The 25,849-nt window shown below is 45.7% G+C and overlaps 1 protein-coding gene across 1 annotated transcript; it reads right to left on the reverse strand.

The window, feature by feature from the left end:
• Positions 1–25,549, reverse strand: ATP1A1 (ATPase Na+/K+ transporting subunit alpha 1). The gene is made up of 23 exons (XM_052666087.1): positions 25,379–25,549; positions 19,335–19,439; positions 18,059–18,118; positions 16,804–17,007; positions 16,342–16,455; positions 15,674–15,808; positions 15,360–15,477; positions 14,387–14,655; positions 13,229–13,427; positions 11,473–11,582; positions 10,898–11,032; positions 10,172–10,364; positions 9,503–9,678; positions 8,848–8,984; positions 6,973–7,123; positions 6,546–6,714; positions 5,761–5,915; positions 5,281–5,404; positions 4,388–4,533; positions 4,120–4,250; positions 3,461–3,562; positions 2,277–2,368; positions 1–1,801 (listed from the first exon to the last, which is right to left on the reverse strand). Exons 1-23 carry the CDS (start codon positions 25,388–25,390, stop codon positions 1,773–1,775), a joined length of 3,066 nt encoding a protein of 1,021 aa, XP_052522047.1. The 5' UTR covers positions 25,391–25,549; the 3' UTR covers positions 1–1,772.
• Positions 25,550–25,849: the final 300 nt, after the last annotated feature.

A 25,849-nucleotide genomic window follows, 5' to 3' on the forward strand; every position in this document is an offset into this window, starting at 1 on the left:
GAAGGAAGAACAGGTTCCTTCTTTATTTTTGACAGCATCAGACAGCAAGGCACATTTTGCAATTTCTTTGTAATAGGATTCCGAAGAAGTCTTGGGGACTAACCAAAAAGTTCAAGCAGGTGTAACACGTGGATGGAGCAAGTGTCATTTCTGCCTCATTGCTCCATCATCAGCAGTGGCAGTAAGACAATCCCCTTCTTCCTTCCTCCCTTTAGTACAGCTCACCTCCCAGTTCCCAGCCAGGATCACCTCAGCCACAACTGTATCAATTCCACTGTTGGCATGGGTAGACTTAGATTGAGGACTCTTTTCCCCTCTGTACATTATCTTCAAGTAAGGGTTCCACATTAGATTATCTAAGACAAATTACACTGTTCCACTTTCACTTCTTACTTTCTACCTCCCTAACTTTTTTGTACTCTCAGAGCCGCTCACAAGTCTACAGTGTACAGGAGATAAGTGATCGAGCTTTAAAACAAGAAAAAAAGCCAGGAAAGATGACAACACATTGTGGAGTCAATATGTGGAGTTTTAACCACAGATCCTTTCAGGGCTGTGGTTTACTGCAACTCTGTAGAGGCAGATATATACCCAACAGAACCAGCAGTTCAGGAATATGATCAAGAGCCAGATCCTTCACATGGCTGAAGAAAAAATTGCCAGAAGAAACGTGAAGTTAAAGACCTCAAGATGCTGACTGTCCCTGTGCAAAAAGTCACACCTCCCACTGAGCTCTCAGCAGCAAACCATACAAGCACTAACACTTATATCAAAATATATGGCAAATAGCTGGAAATCCAGAGTGGAACAGCACAACCCACTCCAGCTCAAAGCTCAGACAAGAAGTGTCTCACAACAGTAATGCTTTACTCAAAGCATCATGACAAGGCTAGCAATTTTGCCCTAATTGAAATATTATGACTTCTTCCACATTCTCAGTCTACTCAGAGGAAGAAACATTGAGAGCTAGGGATAGACAGCTCTGAGAGCAGAACAAACCTAGGAGAGGGAAATGGAAAGCTTTACAAGATAGGTAGGGCATGAAGCTGGTAATGAGTCTAATTCCACTGAGACACAAAGCCTGTAGCAGTGGGGCAAGCAGCGTGCCAGTACATGCTCAGACCAGTGAGTGCATGCAACGTGCCCCATTCTAAATCCAGCAAGCAGATCAGAGCCAGAGCAGATACTTAGCCTCCAGGATTTTGCATTTGATGCTAGAGATAGAGAGCAGAAGTTCCTTCCAGAAAACAGCCAAGATATACAGTTACAGAGACCAGAAAGGTTCCTGTGCTTAAGGTATTGACATGCAATTGGTTGCAAGAGTTTGTCCTGTTAGGCAGCAAGCTACAGCATGGAAGCTTCACATGCTGTCTCCAGCTATAAAAACGGGAAGCCAAGGGCTAAAAGCATATAGTGTTAGCACCACACCCCTGAACCAGTTTATGCCTTGAGGAAAAACATCTGCCTACAACAATATGGGGGCATCCTCTTATAATCCATCTTTATTCATAAAAATCCATGTATAAAATCTTCTGTTTCCTTTTACAAAAGCAAAGGCAGATGAGCCTACTCAATCTCTAACCTCCATGGACTGATGGTCTGACACTTCCCCCCCACCCTGTTCCTCCCCCTTGCTTTCTCCTCCAGTCCATGTTTCTTCATGCTTCCTTCAGTTTCAGGTCCAATTCTGCACTTGCAAAGATGAAGTACACACACACAGAGGAGATGGAGAGGTGGTGTGGGCTGTGCGTGGAATGCTCTACAGGCGCTTTTTAGTAGTAGGTCTCTCTTTCCACCCAACCTAAAAGGAAATGTAAGGAGGAGTTAGTCTTAAGGCTGACACTTAAGTTCACAACAGCTACTTTCAGGCTCTGAAAACTTGCACTGTAATCCTGTGCTAGAAAGGGACCCAGTCATATAACAGAAACTGTTTCCAGATCATTCATGTGATGCAGCTTTCAAATCTTGTTCTGACTTTCCAAAACCACCCAAGCATTGGTCTTCCCACTTAGTTCAGTGTATTGATACTTCCATATACTCAAGGAAGAGACAGAGAAGGACAGTGTCCTGAATTTCAACCAACCACACTTCATGTTGGAAACATGGCTAGCAAGCCTCCAAGGTGGAAAGAGCTGCCTTGCAGCCCACTGCAGAATAAGCAGCTCAAGCTGGGCAAAAAAGGGAAAACAGCAATACACCCTTATGTGGTGCTTAGTACCAGGGGGTCCCTGAGAAGAAGAGGTGGGGAAAGAAACAGACCAACAACACATGCTTACCACCAGGGTTGCGTCTGATTATGAGCTTTCTGATTTCATCATAGAGGAATATGAGGAGGGAGTACGGGAAGGCACAGAACCACCAGGTTGGCCTGTTTGGGAGAAGAAACAGTGAAAACACAGACAATGGAGACGCTTTTTGTCTAGCGGAGCTATGAAACGATGGTACAGAAGAATGTAGATCTTGAAGGCAGGCAAGCATCAGCTTGCCAGCATCCCCATTCCCACAAGACTGTGGCTCAGTGAGAACCCTCCAGGCCAAGAATTACCACCTTCTTGCCGCAATAGGTTGATCCACTTTTGGATATTCATTCCAAGACAAAGTGGGTCACAGCATCTTTGTTCATCTCTGTACCAGCACCTCCCCACCTACTAATCCAGCTACATTTCCTCTCAGTACATGTAACCTTTGTACCCATGGCCTTGCTCAAACTGCACTGGTTTCCCTTATAAGTGTTATCATCCAGCTGCCGCAGGCACTGGGCAGATGCCTGCTTTCTTGTTAGGAAATGCTAACACTTCAAACTCCAAACAACGCTTCTGAATGGAACACAAAACATACCAGGAGTTTTTGCCATCAGGATTTCATGATAGTTAAGTGACAGGACTGTTCAAAGTTTGTTCAAGACTAAACCCTGCCATGAAGTTTTGCAATGCTGTTGGGCAACAGTCAAGATGCTGGCACTCTCTCAACCATTAGGAAAGTTACTACGCATCAACAGATCCATCTGCACTCATGGGGTAGCCTGTTTCAGAAGACTTTGTGCAAATTCTTTGGAAGGCACAAAATGTCATGACCATTTAGTAAAGAAGAGATACTTGGCTTATGTTTTCTAGCCAATTGAATTGCTTTCTTTGGAGGTGCAGTCCCTTACCCCTTAGAATACTACCATATAAGTACAAGAGCAGCTGCACCACAATACTAATGTAGAGGTTATGTGCTAGTTATTAAGGGAGAGTTTGTAGTTCAGTGCCCCGTAAGTATTCCACAGGCAGTAAAGGAAAGCAAATCTCCAGGGTGTCACACTGTGACAGAAGTTTACTCATTCCCTCTAGCCCGAGTTCTTCTGTGTTAAGAGTTGGTTTCACGTTCTATAAACCAGTAAGTACTCTTAGTCATTTCCCCACTTAACACTATTGTTCCGTGCTGCAGCCTGTTGCACAAGCAGCAAGATGCAACTTACTTGAGAGGGTACATCCTTAGAGCAACATCCATCCCAGGGCAGTAGGACAGAAAAGCAGCTAGAGCAGTCTCCTCAAAGAGACCAAATATTAGGATCTTGTTCCTAGGAGAAGCAGGAAAGCAGTCAGGGACAAAATATTCTTGAGACTAGCATGCTAAAGCTATTACCATATGGTTACCATATGGTAGTGAAGGGAGACAGGCATTCTGGTCTAGGCCAGTAGTTCACTAGATGGGAACTATCAGGTGATCCAACCTGACAGCTCAGCTATCTGAAGGGTCTGTTATGACTCAAGAGAGCCTATTGCACAATAGTACCGGCTGTCAGTTGTCTTCATCAAAAGTTCAGAAAGCAGCTGGGATTCACCAGATAAAGACTTCAGCTGCTTTGCCACCACAAAAAATTGCTGTGCTGGAATATCCCCCCCCGCCACTGTCATTTGAGGTGAGCTAGCTTCCCACTAACAACACTTCATTTTGGCTCAGCCTGGCAGACTGCAGCAGATCATACAAGACATACTTAATTCCTCTTTCATCCATTATCAAGGCACAAAACTGCTCAAGGCTTATATACCAAGATGTCCAGTCACTGCTGGGATGAAGAATTAGAATGCCATGCCCTGTAGACCCACTCTAAATCCTCCAGATAGCCCTACTTACTTCATTCCCTGCTGGAAAACAGAGTTCCTTCGGGTCTTACAAATAATCAAGTCTGCCCACTGCACAACCACAATGCTGACAAAGAAGGCTGTATGGCAAGTGAATTCCACAATTTTCCTCTGTTCGAAGGTCTGAAAAAATAAATAAATAAATAAATAAAGCAAGAGCAATTTGTTTAGACATGGTGCCTTTACTCTGGTGTGGACACAGAGTCCAGCAGACATCAGTTTTCTGGCTGCTAGGCTCTGAACTGTGCCTCCAAACATACCCATTGCTGTCCGTAGCTGTCTTCAACATCATTGATCCATCGGTCATCCCACTGAAGTCTAATTCCTACAAGCCCAGAAGGCCAGAACCCGTTCTCTGCCATAATTACAAAATAGGTGAAGAAACCTCCAAGGGCCTGGATCATACCTGAACAGATAAAAAGTGGAATAAAACTGATGAACCAACTGCTCAGTGCAACTGTAACAGAAAGTAGTTTGTTGGAGACCTCAACCACTTTCTGAAGTTCAGTCTCAAGTGACAGTCATAGAAGTAGTTCACAGTAACATCAAACTCAACTGCAACTCTTACTGAGCACTTTTTGCTCCCAACTGTGTACAGAGTTACTTCTGTTCTGCTCTGTGCTGCGAAGGACAGCAGATAAAACTCCCTTTGTATTCTCATTTAGCCTCACCCAAACCAACCTTTGCAAACAACAGTCAAGAAGGTTCCCAAGCTCTGCTGCAATTAAGCATGAGCTCCTATCCTGCAAACTGGGCATGTCTCTGTAGTCGCTTTTAATCAAGGCTCCTAATGCTGTGTGTTTAGGGATATGCTGGAGAGAATCCTTTACTTCTAATTAAACTAACAATGAGATCTATGTTCTTGCTAAACAAGTCTGAACCAGAGGAGAGCTGGTTGTCAGCCAGCTCCTTTACAGCTACGCAATTAAACAAAATTACTGTGAAAGCAATTCAATGGATCACACTGCACAAGCTACCGCTATGTGCTGTGGGGGCAGAATCAGAGCAAGATCTCAACAGCCTGAGGTCCTGGTTTATGCAGCCCAAACCTCAACCCTACCAAAATAAGCAGAACAGTCACTGACTCAGGAGGGCACATAACCCTTGCTACCACTAAGCCCAGATCAGTGCCAGAGAAAACAGACCAGCTTACCAATCTGCCCATAGGCCATGCTGATCAGCCTTTCATTCACCAGCTTGTCTGTTTTGGGATTTCTCGGCTGCCTCTTCATGATATCACTCTCTGCTTGCTCATACGCCAAGGAGATAGCAGGGACCTTTGGAGATGGCATAAGACTGTTAGAACCACTTCTGCTTGACACTGTACATAGCCATCCCTGCTTCACATTTTTTTTTGCCTGAGAAAGAGTACTGCCACAAACCCCTGGGGTTTAGGTGAGAACCTCCCCACTCTTCCACCCTCCCCATTCTATCCTTACAGACAAGGAAAGGATGCTCAAATGTGATGAGCCAGTAAGTATTCAGTTGTCACGTATAATATAATATCATGTGTTATAATCTGAGCACTAAAGAAGACTGCATATTAACATTTTCCTTCTACTTTTTCTTTTTTTAAAGGGTACTAAAAACCCACATTTCTTTTTGAGAACAAGAAAAAGAAAAAGGCATTCACCATGTCAGTGCCCAAGTCAATGCAGAGGATGGTGACTGTTCCCAGTGGGAGGGGTATGTTTGCAATGATGAAGATCAGGAAAGGCGTGATTTCAGGAATGTTACTGGTCAAGGTGTAAGCAATGGACTTCTTCAGGTTATCAAAGATCAGGCGCCCTGAGGCAGGGAAAAGACAAACATAACCCTTGCTTAGCAGAAGTAGATCACAGGCAGCTTCAGTGCTAAGAACAAGAATTAAAATGCTACTGCAATAAACTGTAGAGTTCTTATGTGCTTAAGGGTGCTCTACAAGGCAGCAAAGCCTGTGCACATCAAGCATGTCATCACCTATACGAGCCACTACTTTCTGGTAAATGTGACAATCCTTGTACGCAAGGTTCACTGCATACAACAGCATGATACTAAGTCTTGCTTGCTGGAGATCAAGCAAGAGCTCTGAAGGCACCCCCTCTTCTGCTCCTCTTTAAGAGTTATTACTACTGAAAGGAAAACATGTCAGATCCTTGCCAGAGATGACTGCAAAGCCATAGTGACAAGTCAGAGCAACAAAGTAGCTACTGTCACCTAATTGCTTCCCACTGGAAGCTATCCTGAAATGTAGTGCTGGCTCCAGGGAAAGGGAGACGATTTAAAGAAGGGAAGTCCCTCTCCCTCCTTCAAAACACTTGTCATGGAGGCAAGATTCAGTAGAGACAAACCCTGCAGGAATTTCTATTTCAGAAGGAATCAGTAACATTGCTGACATGCCCCACAAGCTTTTAGACACAACTGCAGTTATGAACTCACCTTCTTCAACCCCAGTAACAATAGAGGCAAAGTTATCATCCAACAGAATCATGTCAGCTGCCTGCTTGGAGACATCCGAGCCAGCAATACCCATAGCAACACCAATGTCTGCTTTCTTCAGGGCTGGGGAATCATTCACACCATCACCTGTGACTGCTACAATGGCACCCTAGTCACAAAGAGAAGAAGGCAAAGATTGGAAGCCTTTATATAACATCTGGGAGTAGAGGAAGTTTGTCTTCCAGGAGATGAAGCGTACAGAACATTTCACTGTTATGAAGAGACAGCCGTTTCTCTTTGTCCTCATGCCACACCTTTTAGGTTCTTAAATCAGGCTCATCAGAAAACCAGAAGGCAACACTGTCTGGCAATTTATTTGTGTATCTAGAGATTTTTCTGATAAAGTCCTTGGTCTCCTGTCTCTTACCTGGCGCTGACAGCCTTCCACAATTATAAGCTTCTGCTGAGGAGATGTCCTGGCAAAGACAATTTCTGTATGGTGAAGCAGGATGTCATCCAGTTGCTCACTAGTCATGTCTTTTAAATCAGAGCCATGAACAACACATGCCTTAGCATCCCTGCAATCAAAAGGCGAGATGATGTTTTATGTCAAACTAAACTTCCTCATTAGTTGTGTTCGTCCCAAAAAGCTATGGCTTTTCAGTGCTCTGAGTAAAGATCAAATCCCTGCTGTGTCCAAGTAAACACCAGTCCAGGTAGCCTCCACATGGAAGTCTGATGCTCCAAATTTAATGACACGTGGGCAACACAAGGCAGAAGACAATAAGGCAGTATTGAACAACAGACAAAACCCCATATACAATTTAACTATTTCTGTGGGTTTGGTTTTTTTTTTTGCTCCTGTTTTGTTTTAAAGCATCAAGGCATGCATGGCTTCTACCCTGTTCCCTCTTAGTATCCCTGCAAGAAAGGAATCCAGGGCACAGGCAACTGTCTTCTGCAGGCAATCTTTTTTCCAACAGACTGATCTACGTTTGGCTCTTCAGGGAGGTCATGCTATGCCAGTTCAGTCTATTTTACTCTCCTCAGCAACAAAAGCAGATGTTATATTTAGACTAGTTTGGCACCCTGCACAGTGGAACAAAATACCACCTCTAGTCCAGTATACCATCTCTTATTGGTCAAGGGGACTGTCACACAGCCAGTGACGTCAGGCAGTTTAGACAGGGAAATTACTTCCCCATCTTTACAGACTGCTGTTGATACACTCAGTCACACAGGCTAGCAATCACCAGCCTGCACTGCCAGGCTGTGAAGTTACCTTCAATAAAAGGGAGAAGTCAGCCACAATACTCATCGTCCCCCAGCATCCCACAGGTTGTCTCTGCTCACAGTTTAAAAGCTACATGGCACTCCTCCAGCCCAAACACAGGCTGGGTCAAGCTAAGCAACAGAGACAGACCAGCCTTCCTAAAACAGCCCTCTTAGCTTTCTTAGGCCACCTCAGTTCTGCACTAGGCCATGACAGCAAGCTTTAACCCCTAAGAACTCCATTTGCACACTTATCCTTCTTGTTGCTGGTCAGTAGCTACTATTCCTCCAGCCAGCCCAAGTCCTGCTCTGTTTGCCCACCTGCAGTCAGACCCAGCACAGCCTGAGAGCAAGGGCATGGAGTCATCAAGTTCACATGCAGTGTTTTAACTCTTCTCTCAACAGTTTAAAAGAGTTAAGCCAACTTTACTTTTTGTATTCACTATGCAAACTATATGAGCTAATAAATCAGTTATTTCTTCGTGCCAGAATTTTCTCCACGAACTATTAGGTTATTTTACTAAAGAACCTTGATTAAGTGTTTGTTTGGGGGAGACAAAAGACAACCTCTACTAGAAAAACTGAAATCACAGGAATGAACACGTTGTTTCAGGTCTGCAGCCTAACTGCTCAAAATAGCCCCCAGATAGCCATCCTTCTTCCCCCATGCCTCTAGCTATTCCTTTCTGCCCAGCACACAGAGCTTGTACTCTCCATCCAGTCAGAGTTCTTTCCCCCAACTTGGGGACAGATCATAAGTAGCTACAGCACTGAAAAAGGAAGAAACTGATGGGAGTTTTCCATGTAGGGCATACTCCCAACTACTTCCCAGGCGTAAGAGAGACATGCATTCAAGACATCGTTGTGCATTCTTCACATAACTCATGTAAGATGTTGAAGAACCACAACATGCTCAGCTAGCAGAAGTCAAGCTCTCTGTGTCTGAGGAGGGATGCTAAGAGATTACCCAAGGCAAGGAGATAGGCAAACACTTAATCCTTTGAATAGCTTTAGCTTTCCCCATCAGTACCTCGGGTTGACCTGGCTGACAGGAATGTTGAGTCGAGCAGCAATATCTTCCACCGTTTCATTGCCTTCAGAGATGATACCAACACCCTTGGCAATGGCTTTGGCTGTGATCGGATGGTCTCCAGTAACCATGATAACCTGGAACACAGACTGCTGTGAAAGCCTTGCCTAGAGCAGCACTGCTCAACAGACAAAATTCTTTCAGGATGAAGAAAGCATGCAGCTTCTGTTCCATAAGCGAGCCTTGGCACACAGCAAGCCTGAAATACAGGCGCACATTACTGTGTTATCTATTTAAGAGAGACAGATAATCCCAAGTCATCCCAGTTCATTTTCCAATTCATGCTTTTTGCTCCTTCATCTTAACACTGTGGTGTGTACAGAACACACCTGAGCCAAATCACACACTCTAGGACACCAGAGCACTGGCAGACACCACCCTCCAAGTTTGGAATCTAGCTTTTTGCTTTTTTTTTTTTTAATTAGTAATATACAACCACTTAAATTTAACTTGGCAGTGAAGCCTGAAGTAGCACTGGTTAGAACTTGACCAGTAATTCCCTTCATCCATATTACAGCCTCTTACAGATCATGGAAAGCCCTTCATATCCACAGATTTAAAGCAAAGCACTTCTCACAGCCCAAGAAGCAGCTACCTTAATCCCAGCACTCCTGCATTTGCCAACAGCATCCGGCACAGCAGCACGAGGAGGATCAATCATAGACATCAATCCCACAAAGCAGAGTTTTTCTACAGGAAAGTTTACTTCATCAGTGTCAAACTGGAAGCCTTCAGGGAACTGGTCATCAGGCAGAGCCAAGTGACAGAATCCTGCAACACATCAAAACCCATGTTTATTCTGTTCCTACCCATTAGGAAGCAGATAGAGTGAACACTTGTTGCTTCTACAAACAGCTGAGCAACAACAATAGGACAGTGCCAGAGGTTTAGCCAGGGCTATTGAGACAGCAGTCATGCTTATATTCTGATAACTAATAGCTGTTGCTAGGTACCCAGACAAAGCATGGTTCACATGCAGTGGAGCAAGTCCAATATCATATAACCCCATGGAGATTGAAGGTCCTAAGTATTTTACTTCATTTTGAACCAGGCAACCCAGCTGCTAGGCAAGACAAGACCCTACAGACTGCTTTTTAGATTAAAGGCAAAAGGCAGGGTTGCTCCTAAATGAATTGCTGAAATGACCTTTCTCAACACTATGGTTACACTGCAGGAATGAAGTACAATGCTTCACCTAGTCAACGGTGACTGCACAGGAGTGCAAGGAACAAGTCTTTTTATGATTAAAGCTGTTCTTCCTTACCCAGTACTCTCTCCCCAAGTCCCCCCAACTCAAGGTAGGCATTCTGAAAAGAATCTTTCATTTCCTCATCCAAGGGTTGCATTTTCCCATGAATAAGAATGCTGTCGCAGCGATCCAAGATCCTCTCTGGAGCTCCCTTCATCACCAGCAAGTAACGAGATTCTGATGGATTTGCATTCTTGTGGATAGACAGCTAGGACAGAAAAAAAAATGAAAATTTTTAGACATGTACTGCAAATGCCATAAGTAATCACCATTACTTAATGCCTTGGAACTACAGTAGATCAAGGCTGTGACTTTTTGCTCTTCCTTTCATCCAGTCATACTTTAAGGAATTGTGCAAAGTAAGGTACATCTACATAGAATTTAACAATACCATAGAACCACAGATGTAGGAAATGCCTTTAGAATCTTAGTTTTACCTGTAAGATTGCTTCCCTGTAGTTCACTGATACTCCCGGATCTGTGTTTTTTCATTCTCTGTGCACTATTGCTGCACAGGTGGGAAACATGTCTGACCTTCCAACAGCTGACACCTTAGTGCCAAAGCAGCTCCAGAAGCTCTTACACTGGAGCTAGGCATGTTTCACCAGTTTAATAGACTAGAGCAGCCTACAAGCAGTAACAACTAGATAAGATTCTGATATTAAGATTTTTGAAGTGATCTGCACACAAACTTGCTTAAGCACTTCACAAAGTGTCTCCCTCAAGAGAGGACATGCTTACCTGGTACTTATTGGTAGAGTTAAACGGTATTTCCACCACTTTGGGATATCTTTCTCTCATTTCTTTGACAGAACCACAGCACAACTCAATGCATTTCAGGAGTGCAGATTCAGAGGCATCTCCTGCTACCGCTCTCTGAGGAAAAAGAGAGTTATTAAAAGGTGCTTTCCTGTGAACTCACCACAGAAGGCACAACATATCAATAATATACATTTTTAAAGAACATTCATCTCAGCCCAGTCCCAGCTTCTATACAAGAGAACAAGCAGACAACAGAAACAGCCTAGGAAAGCTTTCTGGTCTTCCCTCTTCTGATTGAAGTATCTGATCCTGCTCAAGCTGTAGTTACTAGTAGATGGCTAGACAGAGTGTCTTTCTTTCTAGTTTCATTTCCTCCAGGCATTGTAAATCTCCTAAAGTGTCAGGCCTCAGAAGAGATCAAGTGTGGCAGAAGCCTCTAGTCTGAAGTTCCTTGTGACTTGTGAAATTTAATCTCACTACCATTAATGCAAAAATGGGGGCAGGGGGGGGAAGAGAGGGGAAGAACAGGGCAATTGTTTCTTTCAGGAACTTACCTTAAGAATTGGTACATTTTCCTGGTTGGCCTGAAACACAGCACGGTTGCAGAGACCTGCAACTCTAGACAAAGCAGTCCAAGTAGCTGAACTCTTGTCAAAGGAAGCACCTGAAAGCAGAGGAAGAGTGTGATCAACCAAAATAAGCTACAAATTCAACACTCTAGAAGAGTAACAGCAAAAGCCTTTATCACAGAAACAGGAGATTCACCCAGAGCCAATTAGCACACTACAGCTACTTCATTTCCTCATCCCTATCTTAAGTAAGGGATACTAGATCCCCCCTTCAGGTTGTCTCATTTTATTAGTCACCCAGGAACTAGATGGAACAGCCCCCGCAGGAACAATTTAAGTACAGATGCTGCTTTTCCCAAGCCTCTTGAATTAGCTTCAAGAGAGATGAACAGTTAACTGATAAGTAAACGTATTTTCCATGAAGAGAAGCCTTCTATGTTTACTTCTACTGCAGCCAAGCCAACCATTTCCAAGCCAAAACTGAATGCTTCCAAATAGCACTTTATTTTTAGCTTATTACTTAGCACTAATGTTGAAGATTAAAATCAACAAAATCAGCTTTAAGTAGTTTGGACAGGAACAATGTTTTGAGGTGACTGGTGGAGGGGGACAGGGAGCAGCAGTACCACTGCAAGAAGGTAATGCCAGCAATGTGTTGCAAGCACAACCTTTCAAAGGTAGACGACAGCTAGGAGGCTAATTAATTTGGTTGTACTAATCATAGTTTGGGAGAGACAAGTACCTCTTAACTTTACAGCATGCTGAGATTTCAAGTTCTTTACCAAGAAGTTCCTTCAAGAGACTGGTAAGCCTTAGAACCACTTAATTCATTACTACCATAATCATGATATTCTAGGAAAGCCTTTGGTCAAGGGTAGCTGTTTACCTCAACATGGGAAGCTTCAGCCCACATCCCTGATAATGACTTGAGACTGGACAACACCTCTCCTGTGCACCCTTTCAAAGACTGCCTGCATCACTGAAGAGAAGTACATTTTGGCAGAAGTAATTCAGTACTGTGAAGTACAGAATAGCAAGCCTGCTGTGTATGTAGAAATAAGTGGTCAGCCCCTAATCGTAGAATGGCTTGGGTTGGAAGGGACCTTTTAAGTCCATCCTGTTCCAATCCCCTGTAATTGGCAAGGCTGCCACCAATAAGATCAGGCTGCCCCCAGGGCCCCATCCCAACCTGGCTCTGAACACCTCCAGGAATGGGGCATAAAGATCTGCTGGCAGCAGTGGGATTCAAGCCCACACACCCAAAGGGACTGGATTCTTAATCCAGCACTTCAGATAGCTCAGCCATGCTAACATTTTTTTCTTCCTTTTTACTTCTGTAGTCAGTTAAGGATTAAACCATATGCATTTAGCCTTCTGACTTGTCTGGGTCACACTAAATGAAGAGGAATTGTCTTGGGCCACATCCATAATACAGTTAATGTACCAAAAAGTGTACAGTTAAAGTAACAAAATTCTGATTTCTCATTAAAACAACAACAAAAAAAGAGGGTAATAAGAACAAAGCTAGCAGGGTGGGAATACATAGATTAAACAGAACTGTAGCATAGCGCAGAAGTTTCTACAGATTACCCAAAGCCTTTCAGTGCTTATTGTAGACTGTATTAAAAGCCTCCTGCAACATGAACTAGAGCTTAAAAAAAAAAAAAAAAAAAAAAGCAGGTTCTTACACAGAAGGCTTTATTTCAAATGAGATGCCTCAAGTGCAAAGAGATGATCTTACCACTCTGGTTCTCTGTAGTATCAGCCTCATGAATCTGATTGTCAAACCACATGTGTGCAACTGTCATGCGATTCTGTGTCAGGGTGCCTGTTTTGTCAGAACAGATGGTGGATGTGGAGCCTAGAGTTTCCACAGCTTCCAGGTTCTTCACCAAACAGTTCTTACGAGCCATACGCTTGGCTGTTAGTGTCAGACACACCTGGAGACAAGGAAGACATAGGTTGGATGTGCAAGCACACTAATGCAGTGCTACCCAACTCACTGTTAGCATGGAATGACAACCTCCTGTGCCCTGCAGTGACTACCTAGCTATTTTGCACTGACAAAGTGAGCACAGATTGCAGTTTTAGACCCAGCTGCTGGGTTTAAATGACAATTCCTTCTCCACAGGATCTCCAGAAAAGGACTTAAAAAGTTTCATTCTCCTGCTTCTCAGTGGATTAGAAAGGAATTAATGTAGCTTGGACTAAAATCACAGTACCCTTATCACAGTGCTCTTAAAATAGGTGGAGGCATGCCTTGTACAAAAATAGCTCAAAACAGCCAGGGAGACTGGGTAACAGTTCAGTGATAAAGGAAGCAAGCAGCCCCAGCTACCCCTCCTCTCCAGATGCTTACTCTCAGCAATTTCAGCCGCTGCTCTGCAGCTCAAGGCTGCATGGAAGCCTCTGCCTTCGTCCATCACCATCTGCTACAGAGAAGCACAACCAGACACTCTCTCTGCCTTTCAGAGACAAAACTTAGAAGAATCTCTGCCAGAAAAGACAACAGAGAAACTTGCTGGATGCTCCAGTGGCACATGCATGTAGAAACTCCTATCAAAAGTACAGTGGGACAGCCTGTCACCACCACAGAGAGGGGGGAGGAAGACAGCTCTAGAACTAGCCTTGCTCACTTAATTCTGCAATTCCAAGCTTCTGTGCAGGCCTAACTCAGAAATCCATCCCTAGATGAACAACTGCAGCATTTGATAGTCATCTACACAACTAGTCCAAATACAATACATTTATAAAACCTAGCCCTGTACACTCACCACATACAATACCTACAGAACTTCAGATTCACCTTTGTGAACATCCACTGATCGACAGGCACTCCACTTCCTGAAGTACCACACAGGTTACTCATTCAAGTCACTCTTTTTCCAGCTTCACTCACCGTTACTGTTGCGAGCAATCCCTCAGGTACATTGGCAACAATGATCCCAATGAGGAAGATGACAGCCTCCAGCCAAGTGTACTCAAGGATAAGTGAGAGGATGAAGAAGCTGACACCAAGGAACACAGCTACTCCAGTGATGAGGTGGATAAAGTGCTCAATCTCCATGGCAATGGGAGTCTTACCCCCTTCCAGTCCAGATGCCAGACTGGCAATACGGCCCATCACAGTGCGGTCCCCAGTGCTAATAACAATGCCACGGGCAGTGCCTAAAAGAGAAAGAGGCTTTAGAAACGAAAAACATTCCAGAAGACACACAAATGAGCTTGTTTAGCTGGACAGACAGCTTTGTAAGATTACAAAGGTCCAGTATAATGCAGGTAGACATCACAATGGGCCAAGGTCTCCCACCACAGCTTTTATGCTCTCCAACGGGAGAGAAGTATTTGGAGATAAGGGCTACACAGTCTACCCGCACAACTAGACATGCAGCATGCCCTTTTCCTTCTCCCCAGAGAATCAAGAATCCACTTGATTCAAGTAGCAGTTGCATAGGGAATTAAAGAGGGAAGCAGTCTTCAAGTAGACTAGGCCTCTGCCTTAAAGGAGGGAAGAGGACACTTTCTCTTTCCAAAGCATGGAAAAGATGCTCTGAGCTGCAACACAAAGAGGACCTATCACCATACTTGGAACTGCAACAGATGTTTCTCATTATGGTATCTGCAATAAGGCACCCATGCCAGAAGATGCCCCACATAGCTCCTCTTCTGAGAGAAAGATGGTAAAACAATGTTTCTTCACCCACTGTACAGTACTGAGGTTGGAATGGGCAAAGCCTTTGCTGGAAAGGACAAGCCTGCTCTAGTAGGAATGGGTTACAAATATGTTGTGTGTGTATCCAACATTTGCATTGCTTTCCCACAGAGTTAATTCCCTCATGTTAATACTTTAATTCACCAAGACAGACACATACCTTCCACACAGTTGGTGGAAAAGAAGGCAATGTTCCTAGTTTCCAGCGGGTTCTCATTGGAGAAGTCTGGAGACCTGGTCTGAGGCTCTGACTCACCAGTAAGTGAGGAGTTATCCACCTGCATGGAAGGAAGTGCTACTTCATACACAGGCAGAAAATTGATCCAGCAGCGAAAGCCACCGAAGCACTAGAAAGCCCCTTCCCCCTCCCCATCACCTTCCTCATTTACTCTATCATTCAATCCACTCACAGCACAGTAGACATTCTTTGTTACCAGACTAATTTATGAAGTTTTCAAACAATCACTGCTGTACCTTGCAACCATGTGCAGATATGATCCGAAGGTCAGCTGGAATTCTGTCTCCTCCTTTCACCTCTACCAGATCTCCAACTACAACACCTTCAGCATTTATGCTCATCTTCTCACCATTTCTGACTACAAGAGCTTGCTGAAAGACAGTAAAGAAACAACCCATGTCACAAGCAACTCTTTTAAGGCGTCCGAAAGATCCAAGTATCTTGAAATAGTTCTATTGTGGTTCTAAGGAGGTTTCTACTTACACTAACATGCTTATCTCAGATACATCTTGAGATTTAAGAAAGAGCTATTTTTGTTTTCTTGACACCAAAATTCCTTGTTGTCGCCAAGGTGACAGCACGATGGTTAGGCACGATACAGATTGTCCATGAAAGAATTTAAGTTTTAGTGCTTGTTTATCTCACCAGTTACATATGCTAACAAACCAGTGCAACTCACAGGGTGCCTGGATTGGCCTTGGACTATTTGCATAATTACTTTGAGCAAAAAGAAACATCTCCTTCAATATTAAAAGCTAGAAACCCACACTGAGAACCTGGCAGAACAGACATCTTGTCTCCTAAAAGCCAACACTTTACACTCACAAGCAGGCCTTTTGCAATTGAAGCTCATCACAGTTAATAACCCTGAGCAAGCTTGGCGGGTCAAGGAAGTTTTCTGTACCTGAGGCACCATGTTCTTGAAGGACTCCATGATCTTGGAACTCTTCGCTTCTTGGTAATATGAGAAACAGCCAGTAATGATAACCACAGCTGCCAACACAACGCCTAGGTAGAGCTACAAGGAGCAGAAAAAGTGACTGAGAGTAGATTTACCTCAAAGGCTTCCAGTTTGTTCAAGTAAATGGCTTGGTATTTAAGTGCTCTATTACAAAGTATGGAGATAATTGCAGTCTCTGTACATTTTGTACACAAAGGCTATCCACAAGCCACTGTTATTAAGACAACGTGAAGGAAGTCAGCTGCCCATTTCATTATGTGGAAGCACTCCAAGACATGTTAAGTAGGGGAAATTCAGTGGGTGAGCTTATGGAAAAAGCTTCTGGACTGAATGATTAAAGGAAGCTGATACGCTTTGAGCCACAGACAGGCTGAAGAGACTGAGGTAAGAGACATTTTTACTTACGTTATCAGCATTTTGCTCTCCATCCATCACACTTGTAATGCCATAAGCCAGAAAACACAGAAGGGAACCAATCCACAACAGGAGTGAGAATCCTCCAAAGAGCTGCCGACAGAACTTGACCCATTCAGGAGTGGTGGGTGGAGGTGTAAGGGTATTTGGACCATCACGAGCCAAAATCTCAGCTGCACGTGCAGGAGTCAAACCCTAGAAAAGAATTTGCTTTTAGAGGCATCGCGGCAAGACTGACTGAGGAAAGTAGCTTTGAATTTGTTCATCTTCTGCTTGATAAGGGATGCAGAGTCCTACTAGGAGAAATAAGGGGACACTAATAGATAATGGAAATCTGTAGCAAAGCAAACATGCAGCAGAGAATAGGATGTGAAAGCTGAATGCTAGAAGGTGAACCACAAAACGTTGGAAACTACTTGAGGAGCCTGCAAATCACAGGGCTACAAGCACAGGAGGGCAGGACAAGGTGGCTAGAGAAGCAGACTTTGATCTCTGAGGAACAGACCAGTGCAATCTATTCTATCAAATTACGGAACAAGTGAAAACTAGGATTATAAAGATGATGACACTTTGGATGGGCTTTCCAGGAAGTTCAACTTTTAGAAGCCAAGGTCTTCAACAGAAGTACGTTAAGTCTCCTTTGCTACAGACAGAGCAGGTTTGCTGCTAGATGCAATCCACCAATAAAACAAGTTAAAGCAAACATGAGCAAAGGTGAAAAATTATATCACTGCAGAGCTTCTGCACTGGCACTTGAGGTTAGCCAGGATATCTGCTATACTTCTTACTATAAAAGGATAGAGTTTTAACCACTACTAGTCATTATTAAATCTTTGGTCATGTGCTAACTCACTAGGCTACATCTGCAGTATAACAAACATTTGCCTTTATTACTAGCTCCTATGGGGGGGGGGGGGGGGGGGGGGGAGGAATCCAAGGATCAACTTGACCTTGGAACAATTTGGAAGCAGATAACAGTGACTTTGTTAGAAAACAAAGTCACTAAAGCATTGCAGGCAGGCTATACAGTGAAAGGAGGAAGAGGATTATTTGTGAGCTCAACAAGTCTCTCAAAGCCTGGGAAACTTAACTGGAAGAGTAGAGATCAAACAAACAAGTGGAAAAAAAAAAAAACAAAAAAAACAAAAAAAAAAACCCAGACCACCCAGGTTTCCCATTGTGAAGTGCCCTGAATTTGAATAGTCCCAGCTCAGGCAAGGAAAGAGAGAAAACAAAGTCTACCTACCCGACTCAAGTCTGTTCCGTATTTACGATGAAGTTCATCAAGGCTGAGCTTGTGATCATCCTGAAAGACAAGCAATAGATGAGGGAATGACTGTTGTGCAGATCAGTCAGCATGAGCTCAGCAACTCCCCCCTCACCAGGTTTTCTACCTGCATCATTTCAGTGAGATAGAGATTCTTTCCAAGGAGGAGGTAAGCTAGTCTTGCTATCTCATTCAGCAACTCAAAGCATTCTTATGGCTATTTGGGTACAACAAAACAGCTTTTTAAACAACCTCTGATGTATCTCAGTGCTGTCTTCATGCTCACAGAAAATTCTGAACTCACAGTGATTTTTTTGGTGTTTTGCTTCTTGGGAGTGGGAGGTAGGGGGACAAAGGAAAGTAGCTAGGAAGGATGGAAGGTAGGAACGTACAGAAGATTAACTCTGTAATTTCACAAATCTTAAGCAACACTGCCAGCTTAAGCAGTGTTTCTTCCCCACCAAAAACTCCATTTCACAGCCAGGCTATTTTCAACTAGAAAAAAAGATCTGATACACAGCAGTGTCTCACTAAACAGTGACACAGGGGGGCACAGATGCTTTAAGCAAGCTTTGCTACCAAAGAAAAACTGAACTTTGTTGAGCAACTTTTTTAGCAGCTCCTCTCTCAAACAACTGAGAGGGGAAAAATAGAGAGCCCAGACCCAATTACAGAGCACCGAAATAAAGCCTGTATCAATTGTATCAAGATCAGATCTAAGCTGGATGATGCTCGTACAGATGAGTAACATCATCCAGCATTCACAGACAGAGATGGGAGACTCCTATAGTCTCAAACATGACTAGAAGGAATAATACTGAGGTCAGTCTGAGCAAAAGCCAACAGTAAATGGAGCTTTACAGATCCAACTCCACCATTCCAGCTGGAATGAAAACAGCAGTCTTCCCCATGTGACAACACAATTAAGGCTGCATTGCTGCTATCCAGACAATGCTTGCCTGAGTGAGGAAGTGCAGGTAGACTTTGCTGCATGTAATATATAACCAGGGACTTGCATTCTGCCTCAAATGTCTTTTGAGAAGTGACACATTCAGGGCCTACTGCATGGTCAACTTGATACCAAAACACTTGCAAGGTGTCTGGCTTGGAGACAGAGGGAAGAAGGGAAATCAGTGCTTTCAGTCACATGACGCTGGCAGCTCCCCAGCACTTTTATCTTTCAGTCATGAGGCATAGAACTTTGGGAGCAGTGAATATTCTTTTAACCGTTCATCCTACACTTTACAAATCTTACCATTGAGACTTCCTTTTTAAGCTCATCCATGTCCCTCTCCTTCGCCTTTTTCTTCTTTGTTCCATGTTCTGATGTAGCAGTAGGCTCATACTTGTCTCTTCCAGCCTGTAAGAGACAACATACTACTGTTAAGAAACATCTACTGGTGTAGGAATTCACTGTATCTATCAGCTACATACATGAGACTGCCAGGTAGACAAAACAATTTATAGTTTTGTTTGTTTTAAGATAAACCACTTCAGCAAAAACAGTAAGTGAGCTAATCATCAATCACTACCAGCATTGCTAATATACAGACAGTAGACAGACATCTAGCTAGAATGAGAGCAAGCCACATGCTATTCCTTAGTGAATGAGCCACAGCTCAAACAGCTAAAGACCTTTTCCTGAGCACAAATGAATGTTCCTTTTATGCATTAACTCCTCATCCCCTTGCTCAGTCTTCCACACCCTCCAGCAAGGAGCACCCTAACAAGTGAAGATAAAAAGTGGTATCTCCAACATATCAAATTTGAGGGGTAAGTTCCAAGCGCTTTCAATTCTCAGTTTGGCACATTAGCTGAGCTGTTATGCAGTGAAAACCTGCTTTCAATTTATGGAAATTTGTCCAGCAAGAATAGTATACAAAATAGTAACACACTACCACAGACTCAATCTCTGCTCAGTCCTGCTTCAGCCTCAGACAATTGATGATCTGCTCAGTGAAGTCCCATTATTGAGATGGACTTATAATTCACATCACCTATGATTTATTGAACATGAAATCATGCAGAGACTTAGATCTTGTGACAAAAAGGTAAACAAGCATCCAAAGCCAAAGAAAGCAGGAGGCAGCAAATACAAGCATCACTTAGACAAAAAACAAACTACAGGAACTTTGACACTGTCAGATACCAAAGTCAGGCACTAGCACAGCCTCACGGAGCAGTTCCTCCTGTGAATATTGCCCAAGTTTCCAGACCCTCTCAAGCCTCCAAATACTGTTTTCCCTTCCCCACTGCCTAAGACCCATAACACCCTGTCAAGTTTTAGGCAATGACATTTTCACCCCATAAGACTTCTGAGAAGTATTTTGAGATGAAACAGCAGTTAGCAGCAACACAGTCAAACCAGTAACAAGACAGAAGAGTTGCAAAGGCACTGCTTTGCTCCTCACACAAGCGCCTCAAATCACAGATTGGATCCCCCAGAGTGCTCTGCACATGGACTACTGTTAGGAGTCTAAGGATTGTCCCGTTCAGTAACAAGCACAGGAAATTTTTATTATTAGTTACTGCAAGAAAAGCAATAGACAAAACTAGAAGTGAAACTACACTAAAAATAATTTTCCAGGAAAGAAAAGTCACAGCTTCTTTACAAAACCAATCAGGCACATCTATGCCAGGATTTCAAGTGCTCTAAGCAAGCACTGGGTGCACTGTACTGCAGCCATGCCCATCCACTTCACGTGCACAGAAATCTCTCTTGGCCTTTTCAGTAAAGGCAGACTTTGCACCCCTCATATACCTGCGTGCAGCTACAGAGCTGCACAGTAGAAACAGTTTTAACTGAGTAGAAAAGTCTGTTTGCCACCTCCCAGCCAGGAAAAGGGCACACAACCGCAGACAGTCAGCATTCTTGACATTCTCTTCCCTGTACCTAAATTCCCACTGCACTATTTCACAAAGGAAAAACCCAAAAGCCTCAGAACTTCAAACAGGCAGCGCTCACATTCCAGCATCACAAGAATTTGCCACGGGGCAACTCTCAAGTCACCGTGAAAATTCCCTCTTTCCTTTAGTTTGAAGGAAACATCTTTGAATGCTGAAGTTCCAACAGTCCCACACAAAACACATGCTTCTTGCTCACTTCAAGAAGATAGTGATTATTAATGAGGCTGGAGAAGCCAGGGCCTGGCCTAGCATCACAGCATCTCTGCCTCACCCCTTCCCTACCAGAAAAGCCTGACAAGGTCTTAAGAGGTGATGTGAGCACCAAGCCTACTGGGGCAGCAGTGAACAGCCTGAGAACACAAGAATCTTAACTCCAACATGAAAAGGCTCACTGACTTTGTTCAAGCATAGACATCCTTTAAAAAGCCTCACTGTGAGCTGCAGGGTGGGTATCTGCAAGAGCCCAGAGTATCTTCCCTTCCCTTTACTACTGCATCCCATCCTTAGACAGAAGCCAACCTAGTAACATTGGTATCAGCTCTCACTTTAGGGTTTTACCATTGTGAATCTGAACTTCCTGCTCTGTCACTCACATGTGACCTTGAAGAACAATCACAGTGCTGCCCATTCTGTTCCCTATGGTCGGGGCCACTGCACCGTGCTGGCAAGAGGAAGCTCATCAGTTCAACAAAGACTGAACAGTGCTGGCCAGCAAGGGGCCCATCCATTTCCCCCCCATCTCCTTTAGTCAGAAGGTGTCCCTGCTCTCCCCTCCTTTTCCTGCCAGACAATGAGGAAAGCATATGGTGCTCCCGACTTATCAAGATGCAAGCACACGGCTTGGACACAAAGGAAGGTCTGTCTCATCAGAAATGTCACCTCTGTTAGTTCACTTAGAGGAATTCTGACTCATCAAAATTGCCACATAGAAGAAAAACTTTTTTTTCTTCTCATGTATGACTTTTTCCATTGGCTCAGAAGGAACGTTTGTAAGTACCAGGGTAACGAGTCCTACGTAGCCCCCAGCAACCCTATTGTCTTCCAAAGGCAACTTCTATGTTTCCACCTGGGCTAACGGAGCCATTCATGGCTTGTGTTCTAAACAGGAACGCGACCAGGAAACGGGAAGGGTGCAAATCAGCAGATGAGTTCATGAGTACCCTATTCTAACATCGCCTAATCCAACCACCAATGTAAATGCCAAAATAAATTAAGCAGTCTCTGGAGGCCTGGATTGTTCCAGTATTTATGTCATTACAATCAACTGTGCAGAGCAAACAGTGAAGTTACTGTCTTGCTGTCTCATGAGACAACCTTCATTAAACACACCAACCAGATGAGCCATAGCAGTGACCACTCCTACCACACCACAAACGCTGCTTCGTGACCCCACATAACATTAAGCAGAGGACATGAATGCTCTCTTGGAATCATTCCTCCTGCTTTCACCTCTGATTCTTCACCAAAGGTCTGCCTGCCTGCCAGAGCTGAGCAGTGTCTCAGCACGAGGACAACACAAAGCAGCTTTTACTTCACAACCTGTTACTGCTCATGATGAGCACTTCTCACTGGGCTTTCCACAAGCAGGTGGCTGCTTCCCAAGCTACGGGAGAAGTCCTCCTTCCTTACTATGAGTGGTGAGGTGCTGGAACAGGCTGCCCAGAGAGGTTGCGGATGCCTCATCCCTGGAGGTATTCAAGGCCAGGTTGGATGGGGCCCTGGGCAACGTGGTCCAGTATTAAATGGGGAGGTTGGTGGCCCTGCACGTGACAGGAGAGCTGGAGATTCATGATCCTCAAGGTCCCTTCCAACCCAGGTCATTCTGTGAAAACAAAGCCAAATCTTGCAAGGGCTCCTCAGGGTTGAAAGCAAGCCACAGTTTTCTACATAGTGGGACAAGAATCTCCACTCCTTGTGGAAACCCACACGTAGAGCAGGCTTCCCAAATGCCAACAGACAGCTGAACAACCTGCCCTGTTTTTCCACTTTCATGTTATTCTGTGTTACAGGCATGTCATCATACAGTTCTTTGCCTAGAATATTAAAGCATCTTTACCATCACATTGAGACATCTCCAGTGTTTGTGAAGCACTGGGAGATTAACGGGCTGGACACCAGCTCCTTGAGGAGCTGGTAGCTTCAGTAACCCCTTGCTGACACTGTGCAGCATGTCAGGACCCCACTGTGCTGTGAGAGGGCAGCCACAGGCACAAAAGACTTGTCAGATATTTTTTTTACCCATCATGCTGTTTTGAGAGTGTGCATTGACTAAGCTGGGGTTTTCTTTGGCACCCTTAACCGTAGAAATAAAGAGACGGGGAGGAGGAAGAGTAATATTGATGCCTAAATTATTCCACATAAGGATTGCTTTGATTGGCATGGTTTCCTTTCAACCGGTGCATTACACCTAAGCAGGATTCAGGCACTAGTGCCAATCCCCAGATGCAACCTACAGCAGGCAGTAATGTGTGACAAGGATGGAGAGAAGCACTTCTGCCTGCAGACAGCAATAACATCTAGCCAGCTCTCCTCCCTTACATACACACACACACACACACACACACACACAGGCAGCCCAGGGCCCTCCCACTAACATCTGAAGTGACACAGCAGCAGCACAGCAGCTCACACACACATACTCAACTCTCCCCCCACTCCCAACACTATGCTCTCATGGGAAGGAGCTTCCTTTTTGGGCACCCCAAGGCAGGACAAACACCCTGTTCAGCCCAGCAGTCACACCCTACTTTTCCCCACAGCCTGTCTCTTTCACATCCCTGTTTTTCAGAGGGTCCCCATTGCTGCACACTCACCACTAGATGAGAGAAACCTTGTGACTTATGGAATAATGAAGCAGTGTGTGGCTGCCTCAGACTTCCCGGCAGTACACTTCAGCCTTAAGCCAATTGTTTACTATGCACGGAACTCACGTAATGCGAAGTGAAAAATACGCCTTCTGTATTAGAAAGCAATTGTAACCTCCTCAGTAAAGCCTAAATCCCAAGACCTGTTGCACTGCTAAGTTATAAAGATGATTTAAAGCACCCATAAGACAGCATCAACCCCACCCCCCGTGTTTCATTCCTCAGATGAGATCACCACGCATGCTGCCTGTTGCTCACTAGACTGAAACGCGTTATGCTGGGGCAACCAAACTGCAAGAAAGCAGTCCCAAACCCCCTCCACACACAGCCCTTTCTTCCAAATGGCCATCCTTGCCCTTCTCCTATTTATGCAGGCACTGCCGTTACTCCACGCCGATGAGGACAGTAGAGGTGTTTGAGAAGCACTCGGGAAGCACACAGCACCTCTATTTTCCACCACCAAGGATGGAAGGACACAGGGCTGCTGCCCCAAAGCACCCCACAGCCACAACTCTCCACACAGGAGCGGAGAAGGCTGGGACAGCTCTGTTTCTAAGCAGCTTGTCCAGCCATTCCCCTGGCAGGCCTGATAGCTCAGCTGGTTAGCGTGCAGGGCTGATAACACCAGGTCACACGCTTGAGTCCCTTGTGGGCTATTCTCTTTCCACTCCAACAGCTGGAACCAATGATCCTTATGGTGCTCTGTGATTACGTCCAACCTCGAGCTCCTGCTCAAGAGCTCCAAACATTTAAGCAAGACAGAATCTGGACGGAGGGCTTCTCTTTATTCCGAGCCATAACATGGAGAACGGAGAGTAGGCAGGCTGACACAGTCCTTGCACACACACCACTGCTGCACAGCATGCCGGGAGGCCATCATCTCAATTAACGGGGCACGCACGGTAAGTTCATGCCTGATCGCCTTCCTTATGCCATCAGCTCCTGTCTGCCCTCAACACCGCTAACGCTGCCAACTCCCTCCCTCCGGGGCCCTGCGGCCGCAAGGAGTCTAAAGTACTTCCATCAGGGCCAGGAGACGTCGGGGCAGCCGCACTTCCCAGAGCGGCTCCAAAAGGGCATCAGATAACACCGCCTGCGGGGAACACGCCCGTTCCCACACCGCCCTCACCTGCAGCCCCGCGGTGCCGGCCGGCTTCACGCCTCACTGCGCGGTGAGGGTCCCCCCCCCCCCCGCCCCGCGGCCATTTCCAGCGCCGCTCGGGCTCCTCCACCCTCGGGCAACGCCCGCGGGAAGCCGCCTCCCGGCGCCGGCCTCAAGCCCGCGCCGCCCCCTCGGCGCCCCCCGGGGCCGCCGCCGCTTCCTCCCCCAAACCCGGGGCTGAGCCGGCCGGAGCCACCCCACCGCCCGGCACTCCGCCTCGCGCCCGACATGGCCACCTCCCTCGCCTCGCTTCTCAAGACAAAGCGGAGCCGGCACAGACAACGCGGGCCGCCGGGAGCCTCCCCGCCAGTCATCCCGACGGCGGCCCCTGAGTTTCCCGCCCAGGCACCCCGCCCGGCCTCTCACCCCCTTGCCCATGGCGCCGGGCGTGCAGGACACGCGACTGGCAGCGAGGAGCGGCGCTCAACGACGCCACGTGGCTCAGCAGGTGCCGAACAATAGCAGAGCCCGCCGCTCCGCTTTCCTCCTCCTCGCCTCTCCCGCCGGCTCCTCGCGGCCGCAGCTCCGATACAGCACCGGCTTCCCGCCGGATAAAGTCCCGGCCGCCCCGCCCCGTCCCGCCCGTAGCCCGCCCCTCCAAGCGGACCGTTGGGGCGGGGGGTGGTGCCGGCTTGCCCACGTGTAAAGCAGGGCTCACCTCGGCCGCCCCAACCGCGCCCCACCGAGGAGGGCTCGGCGCGCCGCCGCGGGCTCCTTCCGGGCTCGGGGTGAAGCCGCCTGAGGGCGCTGCGCTGCCCCGCTCCAGCCGTGTTGGCGCTGCCGCCGCCGCCATGTCGAGGCGGTGAGGGGGGCGGTGGGCGCGGCGGTGTGCCGCGC

The sequence above is a fragment of the Tympanuchus pallidicinctus genome, unplaced genomic scaffold, assembly GCF_026119805.1.
Source record: "Tympanuchus pallidicinctus isolate F22 unplaced genomic scaffold, pur_lepc_1.0 scaffold10, whole genome shotgun sequence".
Lineage (NCBI taxonomy): Eukaryota > Metazoa > Chordata > Aves > Galliformes > Phasianidae > Tympanuchus > Tympanuchus pallidicinctus.